Raw genomic sequence first — 12,813 nt, 5'->3', positions numbered from 1 at the left:
GCGGCCGGGGGGCGGGGGCCGGCGCGCCGACCGTGCGCGCCCGGGGTGCCAGATGTGCACTTCCCGCGGCCGCCCGTGACCGAGCCGCTCCCCTCATGCGGCGGGGGCGACCTTAAAAGCGCACCCCGGCTTTCTCCCCATCCCCCGTCGCCTTGCCTGGAATCCCCGGCACCCCGAGCGCTGTGCCCGGGTCCCTGCCTTCTCCAGCCCGGCTCCTCGTCCCCATCATCTTTGGACATGGAAGGGGCCGCTGCGCCCTCGGCAGGGGACAGCCCCGACCCGAGGCTGGGGGCGCCGGGCTCTCCCCCGGCGGCGGCTCCGGAGCCCAGGAAGCCGCACGGGGTGAAGCGCCATCACCACAAGCACAACTTGAAGCACCGCTACGAGCTGCAGGAGACCCTGGGTAAAGGCACCTACGGCAAAGTCAAGCGGGCCACCGAGAGGTTCTCGGGCCGCGTGGTGAGTTGCGGGCTGCCGGGGGAGCTCCGGCTGGCCCTGCGAGGCGGTGTGCACGGCGGGACCGAGCGGGGGGCTTCCTCGGGACCCCTCCCCGCCTTTCCCAGCCAGACGGCTACTTCTCTGCCCGCAGCGCCCCGTGACTCAGGCATGCATCTCTAAACACTTGTTACATCCTGTCTACACATACTTTGGGGCTTTTAATCCCCCCCCCCCTTTTTTATCCCCAGCGGCCAAGCGTTATGTAGGCTTTGCATGCAGTTTCCAACTTTGGGATTGTGAGGTTTGCTCTCCAGACCATGCCTGCAATGCCTTCTACCTCAAAATAATAATAGTAATAACAACAACAACAATAATAGTAATACATTCCTACATGCTCAGTTCGGAGCTGGTCCCTCCAGTCCCCTGTCCTGTCGTTGTCCCCAGATTCCCCTATGAAGCCACACAGAGCGTCTCTGTGCACCCTCGCACCCTGGACGCCCGTCACGCTATGCTGTGGCTGGAAGGAAGGGCGGGCGCCTGCCCGGGTTGTGACAGTTTGCATCGTGGCCGCTGGAAATGCCCAGAGCATGGGGAGCGTCAGATGGACGCTGCGGCAGAGTTCAGGGCTATGCCGGTGCAGGCTGCAGGGCTGCCAAATCGCCTAAGTGGGGCGGCGTGTGTGTGTGTGCGCTCGCACGGGGGTGGGTGGGTGGGGGTGCTTCCTTATCCAGCTGCCCCCAGACGGCTGAAACCCTGGAAGGGTCCCAGCACTATCTGCTGCTGGTGGTGGTGGGGGGTGTCCCTCTGGTCTCTTAACAGCTCTGATGTGTCTCTGTAAGACAGAATCCTGGAACGCACACAGCTGGTGCCTGGGGACTGGGGTTCAAAGGGACTGACTTGCACAAAGATTCCGTGGGGTGTGTGGCCGAACATTAGCGTGGTTCTTTGATTTGAAACAGATCAGGCGGATTTTAATCGATTTCCAGCCAAAGTTACAAACTGGTTAGGAGCCTTCTCCTGTGCGCTTCTGGGGGTGTGGGGGAGTGTTTTGGGGGCCCAGGGTTGCTCATAAACTTAACAAATGACTGTGAGGGTGAGGGAGGAGGTTGGTGGGTGGTGGAAGAAGCAAAATGAGCTGTCAAATGCGGGGTTAGTGTTGGTTTTTCCATTTGCATTTGTAAATGGGTGCCCATCAGCTAAAGCTTAGCACCCTAAATTCTTGCCTGTACCGGGATAAGCTTCTTATTTCTTAGATTCTGGGTTGATATAGTTTTATCACAGAACTTTTAAAGAAAGAAGTCTGTTATTGATTAATTTGATGTTGGAGATGGTGTTTATATATATATATATATACACACATGTATTTTAAGCGTGCCTCTGAAATAATTAACTACCTCACTAGCGAGCAAGTAGCAGGTGCCACTGTGGCGCATGGAATATTCTAAAGAGGAGATGGGCCCTGCGAATGCCCTTTATGAAGCACACTTTCAGGCTGGTAGGAGAAGCCCAGAAAGACATCATCTCATTCATGCTTTTTTTGTTGTTGAAGTGATGCAAACAAAACAAACAAACAAACAAAAAAAAAAACAAAAAACCACCCCCCAAGCTTAGCCCCTTCCTTGCTCCCGTTGTCATGGGAGCTGTTGGAGAATGGTGCTGGGAAGTTGGGAAGCAGCATAATCAAAAGCAGACGCGGCTACAGCTGCAGGTTGAAGATGAGAGCCTGAGAGGGGTGCGGTGAGAAGGGTGTCTGGGGTATCCTGATGCTAAAGGCCGTTTCTCAGACTGCAACCTTGTCTTCAGGGGGACACCCCTCTCTGAGCGTCATTGGAGCTTCCGGCTTTCTGATTTAAACAAGGTTAAGAAGGAAAGGGCCTTGCTTAGTGGGCAGGAGTCTGCCTTTCTCTGCGTGGATGTCTAGCTCTTTATTTGCAGAAATCTGTGAACATTCCAGCCGGATTTAGCCAGACGGCCGCTAGGGGGCGCGCTGAGAACGGTAGAGGCTCAATCTCTCAGCTTCGAGTGGGCTCTATTATTGTCCAGCCCGATTCAGTGTCCCATTGTGCTACTCATTTCAGCTACATCTCGTGTTTTTACCGAGAAATTATGTAAAAAAAAAAAAATTGAAGTTGGAAGCAGATCCAGGCCCAAGATACTGGCAATCGCCGAACTGCTTGGTTTCTTCAGGGGGCTGCTTTCTGTCCTTAAGAGCTACCTCCAGCTCTTCCTTGCATTTTGGGACAGATGAGGAACCCGAGGCTTGGGCTTTGGGGTGTTCCCCTGCCCTGCTGAGTGCATCACTTTCAAGGGCGGTGCAGCGACTTCCTAGAGAAGCAGGCAGGTGCAAAGTATCCTGTGCCTGGCTGAACAGGAGAATGCTCGGAAGCAGACAAAAAGGTTGTCAGTGGATTGTGCTTGCCAGGCAGTGCCTGGTGGCCAAGGATCTGCCCAGGGCTGTGAGAGTTTCCACTGATGGTGTGAAGTTGGAGTTATCTTCTGGGTCCAGCGCTGCACTGAGCATCCGCCCTTGCTCCTAAGGCATAGTCTAATTGAGAGAGTGTCAGCCCTTTTGACCCTGGGGAGAATTTGCCAGCCGTCTTGGTGTGTTCATTCAGATGATCAGAGCAGCTGGTGGTGGGCTGCGGGGATCCGGCTGCTTGGGATGCTGGGAATCGGCATCCCTGTGGCAAGCAGCGGCCCTGCTCACAAGAGAAGTGTGTATATGTGTTTTAAGTCTGAGAATGGTGTGGCTTGTAATTGCACATCTGGAAGGGCCTTGTGAATACAACATGCCACAGCAGCATCTTCAGCGTGCTGTGCAAGGCCCTGTGGAGGCCAGTTTGCCAAGTAGGGAACCTGGGGTCAGTGGATCCAGCCCCCCGTATGGTCCTGGCATCTGCTGTCATTGCCGAAAGTAACCACACAGGCTGCTTGAGCTGGTCCACAAGGCGGGAACCCCAGGAAACTTCATCCAGAGTTGAACAAGTGTGACAGTGAGGACCCCTGGCAGACTTCCATTCTGACCAGTGACCTAGCCCCATCTGGCTTGTGATGCAGGGGCCGTGTTGCTTTTTGAACCTTAGTCTCCCGATCTGTGAAATGGGTTGCTCACAGGGCTAACCCGGTAGACTCATAACAACAGAATGAAACAATATGTATAAAGCTTTGAAAGGGAAATTATTAAGCAGTTGATTGTTCCTGTTGGCAGGGGTTTTTTTTTTTTTCCCCTCTTTCCTCTCATTCACAATTTCATGAGGATTCTCGAAGGGGATCAGAGAGGCATGGTGTCCTGGACCAAGGGCCTACCCTCACTCACCCAGAGTGAAGGGGGACATCATCCTGTCTTTAGTGTCATTACTTAAACATGCTGGGACGATGAGGGAGGTGTGTGCGCAGGAAGGGGAGTCCATGAGCTGGGTTCAGATAGGATCTGAAGGCGTTTCTGAAACCTGGAATCTGGGCCTCGCTGATTGCACAACTTCTGTTTTGGTACAACTTGAGGGCAGGGCTGCTGGGTGAGCCACAGGCTGGTAACACTGCATGTATTTTCCTGGAGCCCAACCCCCTGGACCTTCTGGCCACACGAAGCATTGGCCCCAAACACACAGTTTTGGTTGGGAGAGAGACATCATAGGACCCGCTCAATGTCAAGAGCCAAGGTCAGCATTCTGCTCCAGGTTGTTCCCGATGTGCAGAATAGGGTGTGATGAAAGCTGAAGGAGAGGGCTCGGGCACAGACAGACCTGAGTGTGTCCCTGGCCTGCCTTGGCAGCCGGCTCCAGCCCCTGGCAGTAGTGGTGGCATCCTGGCTTAGCAGACCAAAGGATGTGGCCCAAAGTGGGTGTTTTAGCACTGGTCCAAAGGCACTTGTAACTTTTTTTTGCTGGAAACCTGCACACCAGAAATGACCGATGTGCCTCGCCAGAGGGGCTGTCCCTCGTGTGTGTCGTGGCCAAGACGCACAGCCAGTTTCCAAGTGTACTCGACCTGGGCAAACGTGTGGCCTGGGGGTCTCATCCCATGAGACAGAAGCAAGGCGCAGAGGGGCTAAGTCACTTTTCTGAGCTTCATCAGCTCCGTGATTGGGCTGCGTCTCAGAAACCTGGTTCTCGGTTTGGTATTTTTCCATTGCTCCTTTGAGAAATTTTTACCCAAGTGAGATGAACCTTTGTATGAAGATTTATTAATTTTTATTAGAAAGGCAGACTTATAGAGAGAAGGAGAGACAGAGAAGATCTTCCATCTGCTAGTTCACTCACCAACTGGACACAACAACCAGAGCTGGGGCTGATTTTGGAGCTTCTTCAGAATCTCTCATGTGGGTTCGGGGGCCCGAGGACTTGAGCCCTCTTCTGCTGCTTTCCCAGGCCAGGTCAAATGTAGGGAGCTGGATCGGAAATAGAGCAGACAGAACGCCAACCAGTGCCCATGTGGGGATGTTGGTACCGCAAGTAGAGGTTTAACCTACTATGCCACAGTACCAGCCCCAGAGATTTTCCTTTTGTAAAAGAACTTAGGATTTTGTAGAAAATGGAATGTTCTTATAGAGCTGGAACCCACTGTCTGACCAAGTTTTATTACCGTGTGCCGTCTGCTGCTCAACAGGGAGACATACGAGTCGACTGAGAGCTTAGGCTGGCACAGGCAGGGTGACCCGCTGCCAGGTTGAGAGCAACCTTTGCATAGAAGACAGAAGTTTCCTCGGGGTTTTTGATTTGGGATGCAGCTTCTTGGTTCTTCAACCTGTGTTTGATTCTGGTCCGGACTCCGCTTCCCTGGGTCATCCCTGCCACCAGGGTGGCCACCTGCTGCTGTTTTGCAAGATCCTGGAGTATGTCCTGCTTCCTAGTGCTTTGGGCATTTTCCCTGTGGGATGCACATTCTGGGTTGATCCATTTCCCAGATGGGCAAAGTGATGCATATGGAGTTTGAGCAACTTGCTGTGGGTCAGATGGCCGAGGGTGTCGGACAAGTCTGCCAGCTTGGAAGAAGTTCGAAGTTTGTGGCTGCTGGAGAAATTAATCAGCATGTGCCAGGGACTTAGCCAGAGGGGCTGGAAGGGCAGCGGGAGGGACCTGCCTGTCCTGGGGTTGTATTCGGCAGCCCCATGACCTTCTGTGGGATGGAGTGAGGGTGCATGTGCACCCCTAGCTCTCGTGGGGTGAGTACTGTTGAAGGTGACTCTAGGGATCCACACTGTGGCAAAGCAGGTGGAGCCACCAAAGGCAGTGCTGACTTTTTGTCTTGGCTGCTGCACTTTGCATCCAGCCTTGCCCAGACATGGCTATTGGGCCCATCTGGAAAATGAACCAGTGGATACAAGATCTCTCTCTGTAACTCTGACTTTCAAGTAAATACTTTTTTTTTTGTTTTGAAGGGAGAGGACCATTGATGTGTGTTTTGGATTGAAATAAGAGGCATTTCACACACATGACAGATTCCAGGGTTTTCATTCACGTCTGTTTGGGAAAGGTGGATGGGCCAGGGGGTGTGGAATTCAGGGTTTGTGCCAGGACACAGTGAGAGGCAAGATTGGTTCAGTGGGATGGGGCAGGGACGTGTGTAACTGACGGTGAGGACACCCACAGGGCTGAGTGGCCCAGTGGGGGAGATGTGTCTGGCAGCACCTGCATCGTGCAGCGGGCTCTCTGGATTCAGTCCTAGCTCCACTCTTCATCCCAGCTTCCTGCTGATGTGCATCCTGGGCGACAGCCGTGGTGGTGCAGGGACTTGGGGCCCAGTCATCGGGTAGGAATCTGGGACTGAGTTCTCAACCCCTGGCTTTGCTGTGGTTCAGCCGAGGCCATGATGGGCATTTGGGGGAGCGAACGCCTCTGTCTGTCTATCTATCTCTGCCTCTCAAATGAAAAATAATGGTGATATTAGTAGCAGCTCATTCTGTTCGTGAAGTTGGGGTGTTCCATGCTCTGCTAGCTGCTTGATAGACAGGGTCCCCCATTGAGTCCCAACAATGCTGGGAGATGTACACGCTGGTTAGAATGCTGGTGTCAGGCCAGGTACAGCACATCCCGACTAATGGAATCCTGACAGTCCTGTTAGCATCCCATTCTGCAGATAAGAATCACGGAGAGGTTGTGCCTCATCCCCGAGGTCACCCACAATCACGGAGCGAGGCATGCGGGTGCTAACACCTTGACCTTCTCCATCTCCCTGGAGGTGGGCTGAGCTCCAGGCGGTTTGGAAGTATTTTGGTGTGCTGGCCAGGACAGGGGAGGTTTTCGCAAGAGTTGGGGTTTGCAAAGATAAGGATCGAGGCTGCTGTCTGCCCGTCCGACCCCGAGTGTGTTCCACAGAAGCAGGGTCAGGGCGCTGTCTGCTGGACTGACACTGGTTCTTTGTTTTCCAGACAGCCTCTGATCCTGGAATGCCCCAGGTAGAGGTGGGGGCTCAGCAGGGGTGAGCTGGTTCACTCCTGGCCTGCAGAGACTCACCAGTACCTTGCTAGGCTGCCTTGCTCTCACTTCCTCCTAGGGAGATTAGGGGTGGAGTGAAGGTGTCTTGTTGCTGTACCCTGTCGAGTTATCTGGACCCCATCCTACAATACTGCCGACCGTCTGCATCTGACAGAGGGCCAAGCACGCAGCAGGTGCTCAACGTGGGCTTGTTGAGTGGCACAGAACTGCTTGCATCGAACAAGAGACTACCTTGGGAGGTGCAGGGACCGTAGGCCATCATCCCAGACCGCAAGGAGTTGTGGGTTGATTGGGAAGGAAGAAGAACAGGCTGGAAATGAATGGAGAGTTAGGCAGCAGAAAAGACAGGCGGGGGGACTTCCGTGTGCCAGTCCCTGTTCTCTCATCCTGGCTCCTGCGTTTGCCAGGGGGAGCCGTCTTTGCAGGGCCTGCCGGGCTCCTGGCTGTAGCTTCCTGTCCTCCACAGCTCCTGAGTCAGACAGCAGCAGTCTCATTTGTCTTGCCCACATGAAAGTCTGGGAGCATCTGTAATTTATGATTTGTGAAGGATCTGCTTTAAAGCAGGATGCATTTATCATCGAGCTGGCCCAGACGACCCTGCCGAGTGCAGTGATGAGAAGATCCCAGGCCCCGGGAATTCACTCATCCACCCGCGAGTGAACTCCCTGGAAACGGCACAGGAGCAGCCAGATGTTGGCTGCATGGTGGGGCTCGCCGGGAAACGCCCAGCTGCAACAGGAAAGCTGGGTGGTTCCATTCCCAGGAGAGACGCAAACTAGGTCCACGTAGAAGCTCATCCACAGACGTTCACAGGAGTGGTGTTCCTGTGGGCGCCATGGCGGAGGCAGCCCAGCTGCCCATCCACTGGCGAATGCATACGCACACGTCGTGGTGAGCCCGCTTTCTTTGTAGAATCTTCTTTAGGGCGAATTGTATAACTTTATGGATAGGGTGTTTATGGAATACCGTTCAGCAATAAAAATTCTGTCCATCTTCCGACACGGGTGGACCTGGGATGCTTTACACAGGTGAGGGAGCTGGTGAGGAAGTACCACAGAGTGGATGATCCGTTTCTATGAAACCTCCAGAGGAGGAAATCCAGGATGGGGCGTGGGTCAGTGGTGGGGTGGTGTGGTGAGGGGTTGGGTGGGACGTGACTGCAGAATAGCTGATACTGGGGCCGAGGGTGACGGGCACACAGCAGGCCTTGGAATCGTGCATCTTTGGCAGTAACTCGGATGCTGTGCACATTGTACCTTCTTGAAGCTGCTTGTGGTGAGGGGGGTGGTGGGGTTGCAGGTGGAAGTCCTTATCTGTCCATCAGGCCTCTGGGGGTGGGGCGGGGAAAGGAGCTCACAGCAGCTCTGCCTTTTTATGGAGTGTCGAGAGGGCTCGCCCTGTGCCGGGCACATAGGAGGTGCACAGGGCACGCTTGTGTGAATTATACCAAGGCCTCCCTAGGTGGGCCTGTGTGCAAAAGCTCCCATGCCACCCCTGTGGACTGGTGGCCCTGTGTGAGCATAGTAGGCTGGGTACTGTTCCTGTGTGCCTCTGCGGGGTGCCTGGTGCCTCACGCAGCCTGTGGGGCCCTGCTTGGCGCACCCGGGGCAGCTTTCATCACTGCACTGGCTGGCAATTGTAAGAATGACGCAGCACAGATCAGAGTGGGGGGCGCGGAGGGAAGTCAGCCAGCAGCCTGCCCAAGACTGTGGGACATTTCAGAGAAGTGGTGTGAGATAAGGGCCTCCTTATCTGGACTCCTGGCTTTAACATCCTCCCTGGGGCGGGGGAGTGGAGGTGGTGGTGGAGGGAGGTGAGGTTGGGGTGGGGATGGAGGGGAGGCAAGCAGTGATCTTAGTGAGGAAGATATTTGTGTCCCACGTCACTGCACCTTGTTCGATTCCTGGCCGTGACTGCTGTCTCCAGCTCTCCGCTGGCGCGTGCTCTCCCTGGGACTCAGCAGGTGATGCTGAGCTGGGTCCCTGCCACCATGGAGATTGAGTTCCCAGCTCGTTGACTTCAGCTCGGCCCAGCCTTGGTCTTTGCAGGCCTGTGAGCAGCACAGTGGTCTGTATGAGCTCCCTGTCTCCTCTCAAACAGTTGAGAAGCTGACTCCCTCCCGGGCTGCCATGGGACTAAGATCTGAACTGCTGTTCCCTTTGTCTCCTGTGAGTTTGCTCCTCTCCCGCCACCTCGGTTCCCTGCCTCCTTGTTTCTCTGACCCAAGTCTCCCCCCTGTTGAGTAAGTGAACAGTACGGCTTGGATTCTTTGTGCAGTCTCTCCCCCTACTTCCTCATCTGACTGGAGGCAGGACTGTTGGATTCATCACTGCCCCCTGGCCTGGTGCTCCAGGCTTGTAGTGGACACTCAGAATGAATGAATGAATGAATGAATGAATGAGTGAGTGATTGAATGAAGGGATAACCCCAGGAGCGTGTCCCAGCAGTCCTGAGAAGGTGGGAGGCAGCAGGGATGACCACCCCTGGGTCACCCCTTCCTCAGTGCTGGGATGCTTGTCGCTAGCAGTTGTGTGCCACAGCTGGATAAGAAGGTACTGGAACCCGGCCCTGTCTGAGGTTGGCAACCCCGTCGCTGCTCCTACACCTGCCTGTCCTCCCCTGGAGAGTCCAGCTTCCCCATTTGAGACGCCCCAGCTATCAGCTCTGCCGACAGGGGGAGCCTGACCTGCATCAGCAGGGTTTTCCAAACATTTCTCCCTGGGCTGTAAATCACGGACTTTAAGTTTTGTTCGGCAGCTGGAGTGCGGAGGGTCATGTATGCCGGGGGAGAAAACAACAAAACAAAACACCATGATGTGCATTTAAAATTCAAGAATTCCACTCCACTGACTACACAAGGGATCAGGCCACTTGCAGTGGGGGAGTGCTAAGGGGGCGGTTCAGGTGGTTCTGGGCTCTGCTTGCTCTGAAAGGCCATTTCTCCCTGTTTAGGAAAGGGCCTTTGCTTCTCTCTGTCTCTCTCTCTCTGTCTCTCTGTCTCTCTTTCTCTGTGTCTCCATCTCTCTCTTTCTGTGTCACCATCAAGCACCTGCTATTCATGTGGCTGTTGCAGCCACTCAAGCCATTTGATGGTAACAGGTTGAAAGGGACCTTGGTGTTCTTCCTGGCTCACAGGGCATCGGGCACTGCATGCATGGGGTCCTTCCCAGCAGTGAGACCACCCCGGCATCCCAGTCTTCTATAGGATCATGAGAACAAGATGATCGGATCTATAATTTGCAAAGGAGCTGCTGGAGCCAGAATGTCCGGGTGTGGGCGTCTACCACGGGTCTCCTGTGCGAACTTGAGACAGTCGGCTGGTCCTTCAGGTGTGGAAGGGAAGTGATTGTGAGAGTGAACTGCTTGTGTGTGGGGAAGAGTGTGAGCATCCGCTGGGAGTTCATCTCACCAGGGTCTCTTTAGGAGGGGCAGGGTAGGGGCTGTGTTTCCAGTAGCCTGGGTCCAGTGGGCAGTCCGCAGCATGTGCCCCTGTGTCCAACACCTTGACACCTCCTGGAGCTTCCTGCTGGCTCCTGGGCAGAGCAGCCTGGGATTCACTGCAAGGAATAGGTGAAGTGCAGCCTTCGGCCCCCACCTCCTGGTGGATGGCGGGAGGGCTCCTTGCTCAGTAGCTTCAGTTCTCAGAATCGCTTTGGCAGCTGAGGGCTTCTCGGAGTTGCCCCCCTGGTCCGTACTGTGGGGGTGCAGATGCATCTTCTTGTGGCTCAGGGCAGCTCTGGCTTCCTAACCACACCTGGTGGGGGACGTGGATGAGGTGGAAAACGTTTCCTGCCAGCCAGCAGACTCTGCCATTCCATCGACTGTAAAGTGGGGTGATGAGAGCTGATAGTCCGGTTATCCAGGGAGCTCAGAGCTGAGCACTGGAACACGCTGGATTGGGAAACTTAGGGTAGTCCTGTATGTGCTCTGGGGGCAGAGTGTCATTGCACATCTTCCCCATTGCCCGTGGAAAATCTGTTTCCCAGGCAGAACAGAGTGCAGCGCTCCCCAAGGGGAACAAGGGAACACATGGACATGCAGGCAGCTGGTGGCAGCGCCCTTGAAAGGGAAAGGAAGTCAAGCTCCCATCCCAAGGCGCAGCCATCCTCTTGGTTGTACAAAGAGGGGCCACTTGCCTAGTGACCCAGAACAGAGCACATTTCCCGAGTGTGTGCTGGGAGCTGTCCTGACCGCCCTCATGTTCCAGCCTTTGAACTCCTAGGTGCCTCATGCTCAATCTGCAGACAAGGCCGCAGAGGCCTGCCGGGGTCCTGTGCAACTCGCTGGATTCCTGGTTATAACTCATGAGCTTCATGGCCTCTCCTAGGGACAGAACTGTAGAAGCTCCTGCAGCTCACTGCATTGCATCTGCATCTACTAGCAGGATACTGGTAGGCACCTGTTGAACCCAGGCTGACAGTCTAGAGACACTGACTCCACGCTCGTGAAGACAGCAATTGAAGGTACTGAGTTCCTGGATCCCAGTCATTCTTACTCATGGATATCCTACCTCGAATGGCAGTGGGGGGCTGAGGGTCTGGCCATGTTGTCAGGAGACTTGGGGTAAGACTAGCCCTATCATTGCCTCAACTGAAGCTGTGTGATCTCTGGGCAAGATGTGTCCCTTCCGTGGGACTGCCGGGCAGCTGTGCCCATTCCCACTGCCCACTATCACGAGAGGGCATGGGGTGATATCTTGCTTGCGCCGGAGAAGGTCCAAATCCAGAATGCAAATTCAGGGTAGTGCGGACTGTGTATGGCTCCTACGCTCTCGCAAAGTTGAGAAGTTATTTTGGGGACCTTTTCGCCATATAGTGAGGAACTGCCCCCACACGCATCTCTACCCTCGCACATGTTTCTGCTCGGCAGTTGAGGGGCAGTGACGGCAAGGAAGAGGTTTGTGCTCCGTCTGGTCCACATTCCAGCCCCTTCCAGAAACGCTGTCGGCGGCTGCTGTTGCTGTCTGCTCCTCTGTCTGCCTCCCCTGAAAGACAGATCCCAGCAGGGCCAGGGTTTTCATCACTGCTGTTTGCTGATGCATCCCAAGAGGCAAGGGCAGTGCCTGGCACACGTCAGCATGCCTGTGACCTGCGCACAGGACACTGGAGCTGGCAACTTCTGTCGTATGTGACATCTCAGGATCTAAAGCTTTTTAGGGTTGAAGCCCATGAAAAACGTTAAAGACCGTGAGTCCAAATTTGCAAGAAAAAACAGATTTTCTTTTTTGCTTTACGAAGAAAAGATGCAGCCGTTGCAGGGAAGTTTATTAACTTTCCTAGCTGAGGGGGAGAGGTACAGCAGGATTCCTTGCTTTTCCATCTGCTCTTTTCTTTTCTTTTCTTTTCTTTTCTTTTCTTTTCTTTTCTTCTTTCTTTCTTTCTTTCTTTCTTAACTGCAGAGAAAGAAAGACACAACAACTCTCCTTCTCCCCTCCCCCAACCTCTTTGCTTCCAGCAGAAAAAACACTTGCTTCTGAAAACAGCTCACGAGGGAAAAAAAAAAAAATCCTAGCAAATATTTTGCATTTCTGGTGGCGGCACAGTCTGAATTCCTTTTAGCCCCACAATGAGTTCTAATTTTATAAAATGTTTGGATTAGCCACCAATTTTCCGGTGGAATTTGGGAGGCTTGTATTCATCCTTAGGCTTGAAGCGAACAAATCTAGAATTTCCATGCAGTGTCGTGGGCCCAGAGGGACATGCTTGCCAAGGACAAAATGACCAGGCACGGGATGAAGGCGGGTGCGGGTGGGGGGAGAAGGGGATCCCTTGAACAGCTGCGGCCAGACCTTCCAGACCCTGGTGTGTTCTTGAACTGCAGTCTCTGGGGCTTCGCTGGGCTGCATACCCCCTTACGACTGAGATCATGGGCTCGGAGAATCCCAGCCCAAGCACCATGCCTTCAACCTGGCCTTGTTCTTTCAATTCCCCAGAGAGTATTA

General features: G+C 54.2%; 1 protein-coding gene across 1 annotated transcript in view; it reads left to right on the top strand.

The window, feature by feature from the left end:
• The first annotated feature begins 237 nt into the window (after positions 1-237).
• The window catches only part of NUAK1 (NUAK family kinase 1), a 59,952-nt gene continuing 47,376 nt past the window's right edge, over positions 238-12,813 (top strand). The window contains exon 1 of the mRNA XM_040990968.1: positions 238-459. Coding sequence (XP_040846902.1) covers positions 238-459 — 222 coding nt within the window. The remainder of the gene's footprint in view (positions 460-12,813) is intronic.

The sequence above is a fragment of the Ochotona curzoniae genome, unplaced genomic scaffold (assembly GCF_017591425.1).
Source record: "Ochotona curzoniae isolate NIBS_2020 unplaced genomic scaffold, NIBS_Ocur_1.0 contig_1014, whole genome shotgun sequence".
Classification (NCBI taxonomy): Eukaryota; Metazoa; Chordata; class Mammalia; order Lagomorpha; family Ochotonidae; genus Ochotona; species Ochotona curzoniae.
This window is presented reverse-complemented; position numbering and strand designations above follow the sequence as displayed.